At 35.7% G+C, this 22,238-nt stretch overlaps 1 protein-coding gene across 2 annotated transcripts in view; it reads left to right on the top strand.

The window, feature by feature from the left end:
• Positions 1–22,238, top strand: part of NLGN4X (neuroligin 4, X-linked) — a 141,168-nt gene that overhangs the window by 19,605 nt on the left and 99,325 nt on the right. For both annotated transcript variants that reach the window (XM_008635879.2, XM_008635877.2), the window contains exon 2: positions 3,200–4,039. In XM_008635879.2, coding sequence (XP_008634101.1) covers positions 3,568–4,039 — 472 coding nt within the window. In that variant the 5' untranslated portion in view covers positions 3,200–3,567. The remainder of the gene's footprint in view (positions 1–3,199; positions 4,040–22,238) is intronic.

Raw genomic sequence — 22,238 nt, 5'->3', positions numbered from 1 at the left:
AGATGCACAGCTCCCAGAGCTGGAAGTTGGAGAAGTACGGAAAGCTAAGTGAAGCCCCCACAAAGAAATGGCTAGTGACCTGATACTTATTGACCCATAGCCAATTAGACACCCACAAGTCTGTGGGCTCAGATGGGATGCACCTGAGAAAGCTGGTGAACAAGCTTATCAAGCCACTTTAAACCACTTACCAGCAGTCCTGGTTAACTGGAGAAGGTCAGGTTGACTGAAAATTAGCACATGCAATGACCATCCACAAGAAGGGTCAGAAGGAAGACCCAGGGAACTACAAGCCTGTCAGCCTGACCTTGATACTGGTACTTGATACTGGGGAATGTCATGGAGCAGATCGTCCTGAGTGCCATCACATGCTAAGTGATTTATAAAAATGGGTTTACAAAAGGCAGATCCTGTTTGACTAACTCGATCTCTTTCTATTTTAAAGTAACCTAGCTGGTGGATGAGGGAAAGACTGTGGATTTTGTTTATCCAGATTTCAGTAATGCATTTGATACCGTCTCCCACAGCATTCTCCTGGGGAAACTGGCTGTGTAGGGCTTGGATGGGTGCAGTCTTCATTGGGTGAAAAACTGGCAGGATAGTCAGGCCCAGAGAGTGCTGTTGAATGCTGTTAAATCCAGTTGGCAGCTGGTTACCAGTGATGTTCCCTAGGGGTCAGTACTGAGGCCAGTCCAGTTTAAAGTCTCTATTGATGATTTGGATGAGGGGATTGCGTGCATCCTCAGTAAGTTCACAGAAGATGCTAAATTGGATGGGAGTATTGATCTGCTGGAGAGTAGGAAGGCTCTGCAAAAGGAACTCAACAGGCTGGATTGACTGAGGCCAGTTACATGAGGATTGATAAGGCCAAGGCAGAGGTCCTGCAGCTGGGTTGCAAAAACCCCATGCAATGCTCCAGGCTTGGGTAACAGCATCTTGAGAGATGCTCAGCTGAAAGGGACTTGGGGGTGCTGTTTCAAAGCTGGCTGGATATGAGCCACCTTGTGCCCAAGTGGCCAAAAAAAGCCACACTATTTAATATGTCACTTTTTTTATAGTTGTATATTATCTCTGCTGTATCAGTTGAGGATTTCCACTTTCCTTCCTGTTGTCATTTTTGGTTCTCTCCCTGCTGGTTATGTGTTTACTCTTGTTTGTTTGTCATTCCCATTTTCTTTTCTTGTTTTGTGTCCTCTTTTTTCACTTGCTGTTTGCCCAGAAAAATTTTTTCTCTATCTATCATTCATCATCTGGATCACTGTGTTTCCTCCCACCTTGTCCATTTTCTTAGTGCTGTATTCCACATTTCTTAGAATGCCATTACAAACTTCTGCAGTGTGGGTGTCAAGGGAATAAGATCTGTTGCTCCTCCCTAAGCACAGATTAAATCTTCAGTAGGATATGACTGGAAAATCTGATTTGTGCTGCATGATCAGTAAAGTGTGCTGAAGTCAGCATGGGACAGAGCAAGAGGAATACTACTCAAAATCAATCACCTGCTGCTGACTTCCATTGTTAAAGATGGTAGCAGAAATCAGAAGAGAAAGTGACGCTTGAGGAGGAATTTTGGGTGACTCGTAGCTGGCTGACTACTCTGAGTGCCAGGGAGCAGCTGAAGTGGGGCTGCCCATGGGGGAGGATGACTCAGGAGCTGTGGACACTGCAGAGCTGTCAGGGCAAGGCTCTGAACTCCTAAGGCCTCCCATTGAGGGGGGGGTGAGAACAGGGGCAGGGGGCCTCCACCATCCAATAATCATCAGGCCAGGCAGGGTGAGGAGTCAGGTCCAAGGTCTATCTGGGGACTCAGTGAGGCCAAGATCCAGGCTGGGCATGGAACTGGGCATAGGGCTTCCTACAGCATAACTCAGATAGGGACTGATGGCCCTGGTGGTGCCCTTGGGGCATGAAAATTACAGCTGTTAATGATTTGTCCTTCAGAAATGGCACTCAAATTGCAAGTCCTAGAGAAAATGTCAATAGAAGTTTTGGTCCATCACGAGTGATATGTATCTGGTATTTTTCTGGCCTCTGGTGTTCACGTGTTTCAACAGTTTTGTGGTAAGAGTGCTAAAATGAAGTAATTGAAGAATTCTAGGAATTTTGAGAGAATAAAATATCTTTCAAATTATTTTCCTTATCAGAGTCCTTATTGAAAACAGGACTTGCTAGTCCACTTATGTATAAGTTGGGTATATCCTGTGTTCATCCTGCAAAATATAAGGTATCAATATCAGTTTCCTATAACAAGGCATTTTTTACCTGTGGAATTGTTGTCTGTCATTTTGAGTTGAATAATGGGTAAAAAGGAAGTCCTTAATTTCTTTGGACAGGTAGAAGAATGTTGATGTGTCTTTATTTGTACACTTGTAATGGTTAGCATATGAATGTAAGGGACTTGTATTTCATTAAAAATTAACAGAGTTATTGTATGAATTGCCTTCTATCTAAAATTAAAAGTAGGAGAATGCAAGCAAGTAATGTTACATAATTGTAGCATTATGTAGGCCAAAAGCTGACTTAAGAGACTGTATCATGGTTTATTTTTTCTTTTAGTTTTCCATTGTTCTGTTTGTCAGACATAGGACAGAGATATGAAAAACAATAAACTTGTATCTAATTTTGACTAACTCTTCTCACACTTGATTTGAACTAATTATTTTTTACATTAATTGGAATTTCTGAATTAGGTGGAGGTAAGTTAGGCTGTCCTACAGAAAATAAGTAATATCTGTGAAAAATACTCTGTAGTCATCATCTCATAGCAAAAAGAGATTATCCAATACAGGAAACAAAAGTAATGAATGGCTCCTGTGGGAGTGCAAATAGGCTTAAAAAGAAGATTCTGTTTATTTAGGGCAGAAAATATCCTCAAGCTAGCACTTAAATGTGATACTCTTCCTGAAATCAGAAGTGTTTGGACTGTGGTTTGGTTTGGAAGCATAAACAGAAGCAGAAATGTTTGTTTTGTGGTATAACCTCTGACAAGATTATGGCTTCAGTTTTAGATGTCTTACCTTACATGTCTTTAGAAATACACAGCCAACCACGATGTCTAAAGTTCATAAAACATTTGTGGGCCTTGACATGGAAGTAGTGTATGAATATAATTTTTGGTTTTTTAATTTATTTTTTTGTTTTAGGTTTATGACAATATAAATTTGTCTGTTGATTTGAATTGCTTGCTTTCTCTTGCCTGCAGGCTGACTGAGTGGGCTGGACATCACTGAAAGGAGCCATTTCACTGGGGCAGTGGAATAACTGCGGATCTCTCACCACTCTACTTGTTGGGAAGTGCTGTGCATTGCCAGGATTAATTCAACACTAAAGTCTGGGATGGGCCTTAGAGGCAAACACTCCCTTGTTTCTTCTGACATTGGGATTTGTCTACAGCCAGTCAGCTGAGGCACCCACCACACATCAGCTTTTGTTTTTTTGTAACCTGAACAAGGTTACATTTTCCCTCACTTAATCTCCTTTTGACTACTTTTTTATTAGTTGCATTTTCCTTGACTGATTAATTTTCTCCTGGCGGTGGAAAAAAGAGCCCTGCTGATGTTGATTTAAATAATGTCGAAACCAATGGGACTCCTATGGCTGCCTTTGATCTTCACACCAGTGTGTGTCATGTTGAATTCTAACTTCCTCCTGTGGATAACTGCACTGGCTATAAGATTTACTCTCATTGATGGCCAAGCACAATACCCAGTTGTTACTACGAATTATGGCAAAATACGTGGTTTAAGAACACCTTTGCCTAATGAGATCCTTGGTCCAGTGGAGCAGTACCTGGGTGTTCCTTATGCTTCTCCTCCGACTGGAGAAAGGCGATTTCAGCCCCCGGAGCCACCATCGTCTTGGACAGGTGTCCGCAATGCCACACAGTTTGCCGCTGTCTGCCCACAGTACCTGGATGAGAGGTCACTGCTCAACGATATGCTGCCAGTCTGGTTTACAGCCAATCTGGATACTGTGGTGACATATGTTCAAGACCAAAATGAAGACTGTCTGTATTTGAATATCTATGTGCCCACAGAGGATGGTAAGTACCCTGAGACCTGCACTGGAGTGCGCTTACCAGTTCTACACGAGTAATGTCCAGGTCTTCAAAGCATCTTACTGAGTTTCCTCCATGTTTTATCTGTGGAAATGGATAATGCCTCTTAACATGCATTACTAGTAATATTGTGTAGATTGAATATGCTGGCATGGATTCTCTCTTACATTTCAGTGCAACACCAACATGTAGTTCGATTGCAAGTGGTGGCTAGGGTGTGTCTGCCAGTCTTAAGTTTACATCTAAAATACAGCTGAGAATCATTCACAAGAGAGGAAAGGGGAAATAAACACTAATCTGAAGTAACATAGCTATTTTTCCATTAATGAATGGTACAAATATACTGTTACATACTAATTTTTAAAGGAGAATTTACCTAATTTTTTTTCTTTACTTTTATTATAAAAGTTCTGAGCCTTCTGTTAACTCTGCTTGATTTTAATAGATAATAGAAAATTGTTATAGTAATTCAGTCAGCAGAGGGCTTTTTAGGATTTTCATCTGTGAAACTTTTCAGTCCAACTTATTTTTATTCATTCACTAAATTTAAAATGAAGTAAAGGTCATTTATTATGCAGAGCTGAACAGGTGGTTTTAAACATTCATCTGTTCTGTGCAATACTTTCTCAAGAGGGCTACTTTAAACCACTTTGTATAGACAAAAAAGGATGAACACAATTGGTAATACAGAACTCTTTGAACATTTACATGATCTCAGTCTTAAAGTGTAGCTGCATGGCATGATGAATGTATCTTTGGTCATTTTGAATAGTATTGCTTCCTACAGGCAAGAAGATCTGTTTTCATCTGGCCGCAAATGACCTAAGTCTATTATTTCACAAGGAAATAAAAATATTACTAGCACTTAGATTTAATATTCCACTAAAAGCTAATGCTTTCTGCTAATTAGAATGCAGTTACTGATGTATAACCTGACAGATTTCTCCCAGATATGCAAATCCCTTCACTTTTGCTGAGGGTTTGATTTACACAACCAAGGCATTGTTATTTCTCAGTAACCATACTCTAAATATGCAAATTTTCTACTTTGATTGTTATAATCCTTCTGCCTTGATTGGCTTCTTTACTCAGAATTTCCAAGCTGTCTGCCAGAAATAAACATTCCACCTTCTTCTCCTGTTCTCATCAGCTGAAGCAAAAACTTGAAAGCTAAAAATAAAGGGGTAAGGTTTGGGAATACTGGGAGCTTTGCAAACGTAAATACTACCAAGCTGCTTAAGGAAAAATGCTAGAAAGGAAAGCTGCATTTATGGGGGCTCCGTGTGCACGAGTGTGTGTCTGCATGTGTGTGCGTGTGCCTCTGTGCGCAGACAAAGGAGCAGCTCTTTTCAACCCAGTTCTTTCCCTCTTCCAGTCTCATTGCACTCCTTCTTGGATAATTTTTTCCCAAATTTGTTTATGTTCTGGATTTGATCCTTCATCTTTTAATTAGTCACCGGGGTAAGCTTGCTCTGAGAAAGCATTCTGGGTTAAGATTTTATTTGTTCTCACTGAAGGAATATCAGCTCTGCTAACTAAGTCTTATTTTAGAATCCAGTTTTAATAAATACATACGTTCCTCCAATCTAATAGGAGGTTTCATTCATTAATTAGGGAATACAGGAAATCAGACATAGAAAAATATATGTGAATGTCTAGGTAAATAATATTTGATATCAAATGAAAAATAATAAAATATTGTGGGCTGAACGACTAGCAACATATAACACTCATCTTGCTATAATAGCTAATCACATTTGCTGTTAGATTTAAAACAGAAAGGACTGATAAATATAATTTTACCTTTTCTAGATTTTGTCCACTTCTGCAAAAAAGCATGGTTTTCTCTTCCTGATTTTAGATCTTCTTTACTATGATAGCATGTAAATAGTATGTAAATGGTAGATAGAATGTAAATGGTATCTATTTGCTTTTGTATCTCCTATTGAAAATATAAACACATGCATAAAAGAATATGTAACTGAATAATGAGAAGACGAGGTTTGTGTCAGTGATGAGGTGAAGGTAAGATTGCTCCTCTAAAATGTGACAGGCATTTTTAAAAGCTTCCACTGGGGAACAAGAAGCTTAAGTACACAATGTTTTAATTGTATGCTGCATATCTTATCACTTATTAATAAAACTTAGTGGCTTTTTTGGTGAGGAATATATGCAATCTTCTGACCATAAAGATGCTTAAAGGGAACTGACCTACAAATCACATGTCCTCAGTTACTTTGTCTCCAAATCACTCTAAACAGTCTTAAATTGTGGTCCATGCAGTCTGGGTAAACATGTTATGCTTCATTATATGAGTCCTAGTTGGCAAAAATAAGCTATGTCGTTATGGAGACAGACCATGAAATTAGTTTTTGAAGCAAGATCTCAAAGTGAGTGACTTTGAGTTAAATTCACATTTTCAATTCTTTCTTCAGTACAGATTGATTTAAAAGAGCTTTGAGGCTGTTTTCTAGAAGAAAGGGTAGCTGGAATCATCCAAATCTAATAAATGCTCTGATTATGAAACTTAATCATTTTTTATGCCTTTTTTTTTTAACTTTGGTGAGAAGAATAGATGAAGAACTAATGAGTTAACTGCAGTCATTTGCAATGCTTACTTCAAATTAATTCTAGTGAATAACCAAAATGAAGCTCAGGTTTGGGGGTTTTTTCATTGTTTTGTTTTGTTGAAGTTCTTTTTCACATATAGCATGACCTGTTTCTTATTATTTGTGTGGTTTGGCCAAAGGGAACCAAATTTTGATCATGTACTTTCAATAAAGGATTGACAAATAAATGCACATATGCCTCCATCTGATTTCAGAATTGCTTTACTGGGATCCTTCCACTATAAACTAATGGAAATAAGAGTAGAATACAGTCACTTTAACTAGGTAGGTAAGTTTATTTAGTTATAAAAAAATAGTTTAAAATGTTACTGGTTTTGTCTGAAGAAGTACCATGAAATGAAATAACAAATAAATCTATAGTTCCTTAAAATAATTTGAGCTTCTAGGATAAGAAATTAAAATTACCTGTTACACAGTCTGTGTCTGTATTAATCATAGCCTCTCTTTAGACCCGTAAGATTCTGGATTTCAAATGTCAAATAGCAGGAGATTCCTGTCAGAATTTCCCATGTTAAAAATGTCCTTACAAAGTAAAAACTGTCTTCGTTTTTAGGGCCTGTCTTTTTTCATTTTAGGTGAAAATATTATTTATCATAGAAATTAATACACATACCTAGCAAAATATTTCTGCAATTCTGTCCATGTAGATTTTTATTCATTTTCTGCTTTTCACTGGACAAGTGTTTTTTTATGTCCCTTTCCTTACAGTAATACTTCTGTTCCAGAGCACCTAAGGTAGCTGTAAAATTTCACTCTTTGGGTTTTTTTGCCTTTGGAAGGGAAGGAATTGCAACCACTACAGTACTTTTTTTTTTTTTTTTTGGCAATAAGTATAAATAAAAATGCAGTTATTTCAAAGATACACAGTACAAGCAATAAAGATAAAATCTAGGACAATTCTTTTATATGTCAAACCTATAGTAATAATAAATTACTCAGAACTAAAGCAAATAAAATATTTATAGTGGAACTATCATTTTATCCAGTTGCTTTCTAAACATTTGGCTTGATCTTCAGAATTATTTGTGTGGGTGTATATTGTCTGGGCTGCTTTTTCAGTTACTATGAACTGTAATTTTCCACAAGAATACTTGAATGTCAGTTTTGAGGAGGTCATCTAGGGAAATGATATTGAGGACAGTGTGTTTATTATAACTTCAGTCTGAATATGGGTTTATCTACAATGGAAATGCTAGATTGAAGAGGACACAGACTGTTAATCGGCTGTGCTTAATCCCTGGCCTTTATCATTTCAATCTGTGGATTCTGAAGGAGATTGCTAACTCCTATCATAACTGGGGAAAGAAACTATAACAAGAAAAGAAAAAAAGAGAAGACCCTTAATTTGTATTTCTTTCATGATAAACTTCAAAATTTTATTAATAACAAAGCAAGATTTAAAAAAAAATCAACACAGCAAAACAACAAAGAACAAAACCCACCAAGGACAAATCTTTTTATGTTTATCTAAAACTTGCTATGTTCAGATCAAAAGAGAAAATAAAAAAGATGACTTTTTGTGGTCTTTGCTTGATCAGTAGTAAGCATATATACTTTTAACTTATTTTGGCATGTGAATAGAGGGTACATTTTGCACAAGTGTGGAGATCCTTATCCACTAGGTATCTGTTACAGATTAACTAATGAAGTATTTAGCATCTTCAGTGGTTTGCTCTTGTTTCTTTTTTGTGAGCTCTTGTTTCATTTACTTCAGAATAAATACAGCTGAAGTGCCAACAAAAGGTGGGAGACCACGGCACTTATTAAGGCTGAATGGAAATATAACTGCAGCTCTTGACTCTGTGTCTATTTGACTAAGAAATAACAAAATGAAAAATTTGAGCAAAGCTGATCAAGATGAGACTTAGACTGTCACTTTTGCATATTATGAAATGTCAAATATCTGCTTAATTTATAATTGAGTGTTTTCAGCCTTTTTGTCATTGCTGTTGAATTGTAATGTTTTTAACTTGGAAAAAGTATTTTTATCAAAGTTATTCTAATCAAACATAATTGATAAAAAACTGTGGTTTTTCTCCTTTTTCTTTGAGGCAAAGAAAAAGGTAGTGTAAAGATTAGTCTCTTCATTGTAACTTTTTGATGGCATAGAATAAAAAAGTAAGCCAATCCAAGGCCTCTTTGTTACTACAAGAAATAAGGGATCATACATAAAAATAGTGTCGTAGTGAGCAAGATAGGTGCAATATTGTGCAACATTATTTTTATTGAATTATTAGGAGGTGATAATAATAATAGTAACTTTTCATTTCCAAATAAACTCAATTTTATATACAATATATTCTTCTAAACCGCATGTAGTTTTAAGTTTCCGTAGATGTATATAAGTCATTTTTCAGATAATCTTAATATTTTAATTGTCTTGTTATCTCTTCACTACTTTTCTCAATGTAAGTAGCGACCTTAGAAATCAAAGCAAGGATTTATGTATATATGTTTAAGGAATTAAGAATCCAGTATCTCTTCTCTATATGTTTACAGTTTTTATTCTTCCTCAAAATCTTTACTACATATTTTTAAAAGTCAATTATATTTTCTGTAATTGTTATAGGAGCACAGAGTTTTACCTATGTTATCTGAAGTTTTTTTAAAAGCAAATTTTACTTTCTTCTAAAAATATTTTAAATCTGTTTTAAAACATATTTTGGACTTTTATAGGTGATATTGTTTAAACAGTTTCATATTGCAAATAATATTTTTCTGAAAAGAACCCAAAAATATAACAAAACTTTGTTTTCAGTTTCAATATAGTCATAGGTTTTGTCGGTGACTGGTTTATTTTTAACCCCCACCCATTCAGTCAATTGTTTGTTTACTTTGGAAAAATAAAAATTAATTATTAAAATTTTATTATTTAAATGCATTTCAGCTTATAAAAACATATATAAAAATTACACAAAATAAGGCATATACTTTTGCAGAATGTTTGTATTGCTTTCCAGAGTGAGAAGGATTGATAATCAAATGACAAAATGACGGTGTTTGAATTATCGCATATAGTACCACCAGTTGAACATAAACATATACTTTTTAGCATTAGAGAGAAAATTGCTCTCCATTGTGAAAGATAAGCTCCCTGTTGTGTTAGAGTGCCTCAAGCCAATTCTTTCACTGTTAGGGTCCAATATATCCCCTTCTCCTAATCCAGAAATATTGCGACATCTGTGAGAAAGAAGGCGGCATATGTCTGGCTGTTCTCTGCCTACCAGGATAAAGCTGTGGGTAATCCAGGCCCTTATTTTACATTCTTGCTTTTAACTGTCGCAAATACCTTCTGACACCAAAGAACAGGACTCTAATCTAGATGAAATAAAGTTCTTAAATCCTTAGAGATAAATTCAGATTTAGTTGCTAATTTCAAAATGCTGTCCTTCCCTCCAGGAGCTGCCCATTCCACAGGCACTTTACAGGATTGCACCCAAATGGCCTTCTCAGGAACTGATATGCAGTGAAGCCTAGCAAGAAGACTCAGCATTCCATAAGACTTTATTTAATCCCAACAGGATTTTTGGCACCGTTTCCTAGGGCCTCATCATTACCTCATATTGAAAAAGCTGCTAGAATGGGGGGAATGTTCTTTAAAACACAATGAATTAATGTTTCTTCTGCAAAGGCAAATTAATGTTATCATCCTTTTAATTAAAGAACAGTGCTTTTTGAACTGTAGAGGCTGAGCATTAGGCTCAGTGACACAAAAGAAAAAGTCTTTAGTCTTGTGGGTCATGAGACAGGTCAGATTTTACTTCATTTTGTCCATGGAATCCCACTTGTCTGTTCAAGGTGCTTTTTGTTTTGGTTTGGATTTTTTCCTGTGTGTTTGCTTGGGGTTTCCTTTTTGGTTTTTTGGGAGGTTTTGTTTTTAAATGGAACTTTCCTCTTCACTCCTGCAAAACATGTCTTTGTACTCCGCTGCTGTTCTGTGTGTCTCTTCTTGCTTTCTGTCAGAACACAAATCAATGTGACACCTGCTAACACTGAGGCGGTGCCTCTGTCCTAGAGCAGTGCAGTGGGTCCTTGGCAGGCTTCTGAGTGGTGAACAGTGCGGAATACATGCAGTCGGATCTGATCAGTGTCTAATACCATTTGTATTAGCTTTGATTTCCTGTTAAGGCTTTGTGATATCATTGGTCTTCCTTCAGGTATTTTTTGCATTGGTGTGAAACTTTTGAAAGCTAATTGTATCTTTTCATTAGAATTTGGTTCAGTTTCCTTTAATTTGCACATTCATTGCAGGTTCAAACAAAACTGACATATGCTGAATAGCTCAGCTAAATCACAAGGCTCATAAATCAGTCACATCTGTAAAAATATTTCAAGGAATTGTACCCACATCAGTGCTACAGTCAGAGGTAGTTTGTCAACTGGGAAAAGTTACAACTCTCTTCTACAAATGTTTAGCTATCTGCAGAATAAATTAACACAAATTTGAAAAAAAGCAAATGCTCATTATTTGCTCCTCAGGACTCCTGAAAAAATTTTCAATAATTTCTCCTGAAATTTTTGCACAGTACATTGGTTTTCCATCCTTTGCAGAGGGAAAGGATATTTCTGGCCTTTTTTCAGTGCTTCTTGCTTACAATTCCAGATAAAATTCTCAGAATGGCATATAATCAATTATGTATGCTTACATTTTAGCACAGTATTAGTTGAACATATTAATTGTAATCCAAATAGAACAAAGGAAAAAAAGGAAAAAAAGAAAGTTAATGATAGCAAATTTTATTTGTGATCTTATCATCTGAAGAAATATGGATGAATTAATTTTCTTGGGGTTTAAGGCTTTTTTAATCTGCACCTTGCTCCTGGTACCCAAAGAGAAAAACAATAAGAAATAATTATTATGAAACTGTGAAAATGAACTAATGCTTATAGCTATCTGGTACTGATGTGTTAAAAATCCATTACAGAATTGTAATAATAAAAGGAAAATTTTTCTTTTACAGTTCATGCTGTAGGCAAACTTTTAGTGAAGAATAAATTTACTTGTGATGCTAAGCCAAATTCCTACACTATATATAGGGAATTGTAGTTACAAATAGAATCTCTGTTGCCTCGTTCCAAAATGCTTATAATTGATGGGTTGTTGTTAAATACATTTTTCATTGACAGGGTGTGACATATTTAATCTAATGGAGGGAAATTGCTTTGTACAGATTCAAATGACTATTCAATTAGTCACTGGTAATGTTTACAAGCCATCATAGCTGGAAATCATGGATACATTGTCTGTTTTATTAAATATGCAGTAGGGCAAATGAAAACCCGGTCCAAATATATACATTTCATCCTCTTTCAAATAAATTAGAATCAAATTATCTTTTATGTAGTATTCTTAGGGTGTCCAGGAAATTCAAAAAATCATTCTGCATTTGTAATACTGCCCCCATGGTAGTGCTTTTGCTGGCTTTTTATGCTTGATTCAGACAGCAGAGGGAGCACAAGTTTCCAGCAAACTAATTTTTTTCTGTCCCTGAGAATCACTGAAAGAGACACAAATAATGCTAGTGAATGCAGTAGTAAAACATTCAAACAGGTGCTTGTTTTTGCTGTTTAAACAGATAGGAAGGGATCCGATTCCACCTTTCCCAAGCTGCAAGTTAATAAAGTTGACAGTGTTGATTCTGGTGTTGTGAACCGATGAATTTATATGAGGGATAGAACTTTTCCAAGCAAAACATACACTGACAAATTTACACAAAGCTATTTTTTTTATTGTAAAATAATAAATGTTTAGGTGATAAGCATACTGTCAATGCCCCTGTTTTTAATTGGATAATACTTGCAAGGCATTTAATGAAAGAACAGATTCCAAAGTAGAGAGCTTGATCTGTTTGGTTGTGGTGAGTTAGTATAAACATTCCTGTTTAAAAAATTATTGATTCGGTTCTTCCATTTCAAAACCAAAACATAAAGAAAAGCAGATTTTTTTTTTAATGAATTCCATTCTCTTTCCATCTTCTGTTTTATAGTTATACAGCTCAATCATGTAAAGTGCCAAATGTGTTCTGCCTCCTTCTATTTCACTGAGACAAAAAATGTTAAGCATGTTGAAGTTTCATTCTAATTTAAAATATTTTTTAAGTTTTTGCTATCACTTTGTTGGAATTAACAATATAACTAAACTATATTAAGTCATAGAAAGTGCCAAATTACACAAATGCTGGAGGGCTTCCCCTCCAAAGTAGCTTGCTTTTGGATTCATAATGTATCTGATTCAAAAAGACAGTTACTTTTCTGGTCCTAAGGATTTGAGGTGCTTTTCTCATCTACCTAAGCCATAGACCCTGTTCTGCCTTCAGGGATTAGATGCAATAGGCTGAGATGCAATTGATGTCAAGGGTGGTCCTTGGGAGATGGATCAAATCAGATGTTTACTGTGATGATTCATAAAACCATCCCTATGGAGTAACTGCTATGCTTTGTCACTAACAATTACCTGAAAGCATACCTAAGTCAAAGAAAATAACACAGACATCTTACAAAAGGAGCAGTTCAGTATGACAATCTCTCAGTGGGAATATTTTAGTGAAAACAAATTGAAGAAATAACTGAATACAAATAAGTGCATTAATGTGAATGTAAAGAATGGGATAAGTTTCTAAAAGTCATACTGCACAGTGTATTCTTTATTCTCATTCTCACAGGGTTATCCGTAATGCCTTCAATGTTATTCCCAGGAGTAAACTGTAGTAGATGGATTAAATAGGTAAATTTTTATTCTTAACTCTGTCCATTTTCACAATAAACTGCTGAGAGATGTTCAAGCTTTATTTCTTCTCTATCCAATTTCACTATTCCTTGTAACCACTTCTTCTTCTCTACTTTGGCCACTATCATTTTATAAATGAATCCGTTTGCTCACTGCACCAAGTAATACTATAAAGTGTAAACTCGGTTTCCATTTCCAAAAATGGTGTTATCTGCATATTCTTCCCTATCTATTTTTTTACCAAAATCACACAAAAGAAGCAGCAATAGGTGAGAAAACATCAGCTGTGATTCTTAAAAAATTTTAGCAAGGGTAGCTATGTATATGTAATAGCTAATATATATTAAATACGCAGTGGAGGTAAAAGAATCAGGCCAAGAGAGAAAGCCTGATTCTCTTTCATGTATTAGTCCTTCTGTACTGGATTCCTTCAGTGGGCCACTCAGCTATGCTTGCCAAGCTGCATTTGCCCTACAGGATAGTGCATGAGGATCCTAATGTACCCTGCTGTGGTAAGTTAGGGTTTGCTTTAATTTAATTGTTGTTGTTTGCTGTTGTTTTCATTTTTCATTTTTTAGCTGAACAGTTCTTCCTTGAATTTTAGTTGCCATCATAAAGTGGTCACCCCACAGCCCATTGTATAAATATGCCTAGAAAGTATTTTGGATATTGCAAGATTCAAGGGGAAGGATGATATTCAGATACTGACTTTTGAGGGTTTTGTTAAATGTCAGTTCTATGCATACAGTTTTGTATAAAACTAGATGCCTGAGCATCTAGGAAGGCCATGAAAGATTTCTATCATGTAACACTTATTCTGCTTTAGTTCAAACAGTAGTTTTCAGTTTTTAGCACCTTCGAAAGTGTGGCCTGTAGTGCTTAAGTTAATTTTCTATTATTCTTAAATAAATGAAGAATTTAGTAAGAAATTATAAGTTCAGAAAGTACCAGGATGTATCAGATTTTTTAAATATTATGAAATTAATAGTTTATTCCATTTTTGAGTGCTACTTCTGGATTTGTTGCTTCATAATACTGTATCAAACTTCTAAATGCAGGCTACTTTACCGTGCTTGTTTTGCATGTCTAATACAGTAAATCAAAATGGTTGGTGTTGGGATTGTTAACTAAATTCTTCCAAATTCTAATGCATAGCTTTTGTATCTGACTGTCTCTATTAGTTTTCTTTTTCTTCTTGTGATTTTTTTCCTATTTTGCCTCAACACAAATAATACGATAGACACTATTAGTTCCTAAAACCAGATTATAAAACAGTTATTTCTGCATTATAAGTGGAGCTAGTTTAAGCATTTTTTCCTTCATGATGTACTAAGTGAAAGTATTATTTTGGCACAAGTTACTTTTATTTTTTTTCTGTTTTGCGACTTTTCTGTTTCTTTTGTAAGCCTAAATTGGAACTACAAACACCTACCACTTTACCTACCGTTTTCTCAATTTCTTGTACAGAGAGGGTTTTTTGTTTAATAACGAGATGTGAAGTAAAATTGCCTTGGGTTTCATTCTTTTTTTTTTCTTAAATAAATTACCAAAACCACCGTTATTGCTTAGGTACAGTGGCACTGAGGAGATCTGAGGTCTGAAAGAGAGAGACGTGAGATCGATCATCTGTTGCCTTTGTCTTTTGGTTGTCCATTTAGAAAATGAGTATCACAGTTTTTTTCTCTGATTAGGATTAGAAATAACTGCAAGAAGGAACTATGTCTGGGTGAAAAAAGGCTCAAATTACTTCCCATATACTTATAACATAAAAGACTCGGTTCCTTTTTTTTTTTTTTTTTTTTTTTTTTTTGTGTGTGTGTGTGCGTGCAAAGTTTTTTTCTAGGATCTGTCTTACTCTCCTTGGTAATCCATTTTCTGGCAGCACTTGGCATATCATTGCATTGTATTGTAACCTCCAAGCAAAACTCTGAAAGGTCTAAAGAGCAATAGGTTTGGGTGCCATTGTACCATAATGAATTTAAATAATTAGGTAAAGACATTTAAAACTAAGGCATCTAGAAATTGATCTGACTCATTTACTGATAGAAGATTGAAGCCTTTCTATTAAAAGTTTGCATTTAATTCTTTATTCTCAATATTCACAGAGTAGTCAGAAATGAGACAGCAGATAGAATTTCTCCAAGAGTTAAAATACATACAGGCAATCAGACTTATGCCAGAAGAAGATCCCAAGGCATTTAAATACTGAAAGATGGGGAAGAATTTGTGACTGGGTAAGGTGTGTAAGCTCTCAGTGTAATGTGTTCAAACTCAGAAGGGATCAGATAACCTTCTGAGGAATGCAAAGAGGTTGTTACTAATATGTGATGCATAATTAATAGGTTTCTCTCATAAAGTTTACTGAAAGCAAGATGTCAAAAGTGGATTTTGGAAGAAAGTATGCTCTTTGCAGATGCAACAAATGGCTTGGAATGTTTCTGTGAGTCCTTTAATTTTCTTCAGTATCTTTCAAGTAGTAAAGAAATTACTCATGAGTACAATATTAAGTGTTTGCTCTAACAAATCTGCCAGATGGCTATGATCTAGCTGGCATAACCCTTGTAGACCATTCTGAAATGAATACTTTGCATGACCTATAAACCCCCTCCTGAGAATGGACCTAATGGTATATGAACTTTTACACTGGGTCCAGAACTTTGGGGACACCAGATGCATTCTTTATGCACAGGATTTGTTTAGTACCCTTTTCACTCAACTAAGATTGTGTAGATCAAAGACCCTAACCCATACCGACTATTTTTACTTTCTTGTGGCTGCTAAACCATCCTTGAGGGAGCAACCAACTACTTCTTTTTTCAGAGTTTAATTCTTCAAAGACATTGTATTTTGTATGCAGCACACTTACTTTGTGTTGAACTAGAAAATGTTGGGTTTATACATAACCCGGGAGGTGGTTATTAAAAATATCCCACCTTTCCCTGGTTCCCATTACCTAAATAAAGCATTTGGTTGTGTATTCCTTAGCTTTATTCCCCTGATCAGTTAACTGTAACCTTGTCTGTAACCTTGTCGTGATTCCACAGTCTAAATGGTTCCATGGAGGATGTGTCCCCTTGGTACTGGCAAGTGCATTTCTCCATCTTCCTCATAACTTAGAAGGACTGAAAAAATTTCAAACACAATTGGGCTATTGCAGTATAAGAGATAGCTGCATGAGTTGACTATGCACTTTCTTAGTCTATTATAAATGCCCTGGCTTTTAACCTAGGTGTAAAAAACCCTTAATGGACGATGCTTAAGCTAGCGCATTTTATCAAAGTTTGTTGTGAGTCTAAGGTACACATACGATGAACAGCCAGTTTATTTAATGTGTTGTAATAGTAATGATTCACACCCTAAGAACTTAAGCATGTGTCAGCTTTTGTAATCAAGATGTGTATCAATATGTAATTGGTAATTTTATGCTAGCCATATCTGAAGACAATGTGAACTACAGGGTAACCTGTGGAATATGGGGTTATATTTGTTAAAGTGGTTGAAGTGTCCTTCTTCTGTTAAGTTCTGTTAGGCTTCAGCTTGGTTTCAGTTGACATTAAGGGTATAAAGAGGGGGTAATTTTTGGAAAAAAATGGATCTTCTTGGGACATACAAGGGGGCCTGTCGTCTTTGCTCCCCATTGCTACATGAAACAGAATAAGCAGCACCCTTGTGTGTTCATGACCATAAAACAACATATTGGTCATGTTGAGCACCACCCCCATGTGACATATTGATGGGCAAATGAGAAGATTTTATGGGATTATTTTTAATCAATAATATGATTTCAGTAATTTGGAAATCACAGATAGATTATACCTGCGATTTACTATGTTCTTTGTGGAAATTTTAGACCTGCATTTATTAACACTTCTTTTTTAGCCAGACAAAGCATGACATACTCCTGCAGGCTTAATGCCACTCAAATATAGCCTATGATAATTCCTGAAGTTTATGAACAGATAGTTTTAAGAGCCTTGCATATTGTTTTCAAAAAATATGTTGGCTTGCCTGTAACCCAGAAGTTATATACACCCTTGGGATCTTTTCATAAACTATTAAAGTGCACTAACCTCTTTGCCTGATAATTGCCTTGAAAATTACATTCATATTTGATTGACATTTCCTGCAAAATTACCCGTATACACTGATAATTTGCATTACACTTCAGTACTCCCTAATGCAAAATAGGGTAGCATAGATGAGCTTTCAGGTAAGAGAGATAAGGACAAACTCTACATTTTTACTGAAAAGTTACATTTCTTAGGTAAAGTCACTGACTAAAGAAATGACTAGAGAAAAATAAAATGTTCCTTTATTCTCTTACAAGCTGTCAGTGCTTCAGCTTGGAGGAAAGTATTTTAAGGAAGCTGGTAGACTTCACAGTTCTCCACCTAAAGGAAAGCTTCTGTTGAGCGCAGCAGCCCTCATGGGAGGAGTCGTAAGCTCAGTTAGATATATAAGCACTGCATTTGTTTTCTTAAGGCCACAATGGAACCTTGGGCACTCCGCTGTCAGAACATCCAGTAAAGGAATATCTGATAGCAGCCAAATCACACAGTGTGCCCAAGTTAAATACTTGAGCTTAATTATGGAGAAAGCTGGTTTGAGAAGCAATCCAAAGCTCTAGCAAAGTGGGGAAATGCTAACAGTTAGCAAATGGTCATGACAATACATTTCTCTAGTTTGGACCTCACTGAGCAGGACTGATTTGCTAGACCAGATTGCTAAAAGACGAAGCAGCTGTGACTGCAAGAAAAGCAATTTTCACCGTCATGGGGAAGCCTGGCCTGAATTCCTACCAGAACAAAGAGTACACAGAGAGCATCATTAATCCTCTCTGGAGAGACTGGACCATGGCAAAGTAGATCTAAGCTGCTAAAGAAAGCGTACATTTTCCCAGAAATAACAGTACAAGTGGATAAAAAACAGTTGTGATAGGACACAGACATTTCATTATGACCTTTCCCACTTTATTCTTTTCCTAAGTAGCACAGCATCTTCACTATTTCTTAGCTATGGTCCCTCTACTATATCTATCTCCTTTTTTTTTCTCTGCAAGTAAGGTGTTTTTATGAATCAACCCTTAGCTTTTAATTTTCTCCTTTTTGGACTTACATTCACAGGTCTGAATAGGCATATTTAGTAGTTTTTATTTCATCTTTTAGTGTAGGCCAAAAGCAGTCCTTTGTTTAGCCACAAGTGTATTAATTTTATGTAGAAAATTCATACTCTGTACTATGATTGAGATATTTTCTTAGTGTTTTATGAGCAAAGTGATTTTTTTTTTTAAGTAACCAGTATGATTGGACAATATTGGCTTTTAAAGAATTTTGTCATACTTAGAAAGTTTAAATAGACTGCTATCAGTAGAAATATCTTTTTGTCTTAGGTCAAATGTATTTGTTTCACAAACAGTTGAAATTGACTTTTGCATAAGGGAACACTCAGTATCTAATATATCCTGAGTGTATAAACACACACATGCATGCACACAAATAAATAATACCTGTTCATCAAATTTCTTCTTATCTGGTGCATTCTTTAGTAATCTGAGATTAAAAATTTTAATGGAAGGTGCAGCCTGATCCCTTTCTAGACCAGAATTCCCATCTCAGAGAAGATGATAACTACTTTGATTTCACAGAATCAGAGAATGTTTGAGATTGGAAAGGATCTATGGAAATCTTCTAGTCCAACTCTGCTGCTAAAGGTCGCTCACCTAGAGCAGGTTGCACAGGACTGTGTCAAGGTGGGTCTTGTATATCCCCAGAGAAGGAGACTCCACAGCCTCTGGGAGTCCTGTTCCAGTGCTCTGTCACCATCACAGTAAGGAATAGATTCAAGGGAGTCTATTTGCATTTGCATTCAAGAGTATTAATTTTGCAATTATTAATGACCATTTATTGCCATGGTAGTTAGAAACTTCTCATGTTCTGCAGTTTTAAGCATCTTGTGTATTCTCTCATGAATTTTTCGTTCTAATTCTTCTCCTGTTGTGGTATGTAGGATATACCCAAAAAATTTCTTTTATTTGATTGTTTTCCTTCATTGATATATCATATAAACTTTGTTATAGTAACATTAGTAGCTCCTGGACTTTTGAGAAGCTTTGTCTTACATATTTGCTATCTTGTGGATTTTTTTTTCCCTCAATTCATTGGCCTCTTTTCCAGAATTTATTATTGAACCATTTGAAAATAATACTGGTGGACTTTCTTGAACACAGTGACTGCCTGCCTATCTGTTGCATATGAGTAGTCATGTATTCATCCTTGCAGCTTTTATGCAGCCTTTTCTATAATTCAATTTTACTCTTTTTTAATGAACGCTTCAATATATATATACTCGATCCCCCCAATTATTTTCTGTTTAAACTACAGCGCATATAAAGTTGTTAATGATCTTTTTTGCTGACAACAGTAGGTCTAAATTTAGCTTCAGAACTAGCAGGATAAACTTCAGAAGAAAGTCCTTGTTTTGAGGATGTACACTGCCAATAATTAGTGTACTGCAATAATTAGTGTATTAGTAGCCATGTGACTTGGCAGATTTATATTCCAATTTTATATACTTGGAATCTCTTGCATTTTTAGGAATTCTTTTTTCTTTTTCTATCGAACAAGAGCAGTGCATCCAAAAAAGAGGAAGTCAAGCTGTGTGGACAGTATAATTTCTTACTGCCAACAGCTCTTGCACGGACCACGAAGGCCAAATTCTGTGAGCAAAACACTACTACCAGTGTGTATAGAAAGAAAAAAACATAAAAGAAAATAATGAAAATGTTTTCATAATACAAGCTAGAATTTGTTTTTAATTTGGTTCTGTGGAATCACCATATCTTAATTTGTATATATTAACAGATGAAATTGATAAGAACAGAGGAATGTTGCTGCTTCATGCCCCTGCACTGGCCCTCACAGATATTTAATATGAGAGCTCTTGCATAAATATTAATCGTTTGAGTACCAAAAAACCAAACCACCTTGTTCCTTAGACATTTGTATATTTGGTCTCTTTTGCAGTCTCTCTGACTCCCGACCTTTCACAGTGTTCCCAGATCTTTCCATGTCCTGTGTGACAATTCAAGGCAGCAAGAGATATTTTCATTTTGGGTAGTCCTGACTTAAACGCCGGCTATGCTAGACTGGTTAATATGGTCATGCTGGTTGGGCTGCCAGTTGTTGCAGTAGAGAAGGCAGAGTTCCTGAGTCAATCCTGGCTTTCCTCAGAGGAAATATTAGTAGCTTGATGAACGAGTTCTTATTTGTAAAGAACAAACTATGTAATCTAGTATAAAAGAGCACTAAATTGTCAATTATGCATGTAACACAAGCCAGTATTGATTACTACTAATAACTGAGAGCAGCAGAACTCTTGTGGACTAAATTTAGTCTCTGACTGTGATGTAAGAACAAAACTATCACATGAATAACAACATTAGATACAGAACAGAAATGAAAGGACTTTTATTTTCTCTTTTACAGCTTTAATTAAAGCAGCAGGGTAAATGCTTTTGCATAGAAAAGAATTTTAATGGTGAAAATAGAGTAAGAAAATAATTCTTGTCTTCCTGTATGAGAGATTTACTGTTATCTAAGGATAAATTATTGTTAAATGTTGAACTTTCCTTACTATTACCAATCTTGGTTCAAAGATATGGTACAAATAGTGTTTTATTATTATTATGTTGGTTTTGACCAAACTGAACACAACAGTAATTCCAATGATGCAATTATCTGTCAGGATTTTTTTGAAAATTATATGTTAGCTATATTGTGTTTTCAGAGATAGTTCTTTTTGTAGGGAGTACCCAGTATGAAAATAAACTAGCAAACAAATAAAACCATTGTGGGGATACCAGCTTCCTTCAAGGTTTAGTATGGTAACTTTGTATAAATATTCAACTCTAATGTGACAGGTATTTCCACAGAATTGAATGCTAGTCAAACTTGGATGGAGCAGGATACCGTGGATTTATGAGTGTGTATTAAATGTGTGGCAGCCTTCCCTTCTCTTTAATTGTATCTAACTGTCTGTACAATTTAATTTTTTTGCTGTTACCTAAGAAAGTCTCAACATTAGAAAAGACAGCCCCCAAAAAGCCTGCACATGACATCCATCCCAGATAGAGCTGGCTGTGGTGGAAGGCCTCAGGGCAGTAGACGTGGGTGTAGCTCAGAGCAGGAGCCAAGGACATGCACCGCACATGTGAGCCTTTCACCACGGGGCTCCCTGCAGATACATTCCACAGGAACAGCTCTGTGCCAGTGGAATGCATCTGCAGTGGCGTGGGAGGGTGTAATTACAGGAAGAGATTGTGAGGCCACTATGCTTGTCTCTGAGGGATAGCAAAAGAGCATGGCATTTGGGACTTCACAGATCTGAACCTGTTTGAAAGTAATACAGATGGATAAATAGGAAATAATACAGATAGATGAATAATGAGTATGTTTACTCTGAGCAATAAGAATACAATGGTACAAATGAGGAGGATTCAAATACTGTAGCTTGTACTTTGGTGGTGCATTTTCAGTGATTTTCATCTACTTTAGCTGAGTTTTCTAAAACAAAATATATGGGTTTTTTATATTTTTTGTGTGTATTTTACATATATTTTTGCATATATTTTGTATTCCATATATATTTGTGTGTACATATATATACATATATATATATACTTATCTTGGAAGAGATTTCAAGTAAGAGACTGTCTAATAGAGTTTATCAATTTTTATTTGGAATTCTAAGTTGTAGTGCAAATTTAGGCCTATGAATTACACTAATGTAGGAATCAATTTTTGTAACAACACAGCTTGTTTTTACAAGG

Source organism: Corvus brachyrhynchos, unplaced genomic scaffold (genome assembly GCF_000691975.1).
Source record: "Corvus brachyrhynchos isolate BGI_N302 unplaced genomic scaffold, ASM69197v1 scaffold83, whole genome shotgun sequence".
Lineage (NCBI taxonomy): Eukaryota > Metazoa > Chordata > Aves > Passeriformes > Corvidae > Corvus > Corvus brachyrhynchos.
This window is presented reverse-complemented; position numbering and strand designations above follow the sequence as displayed.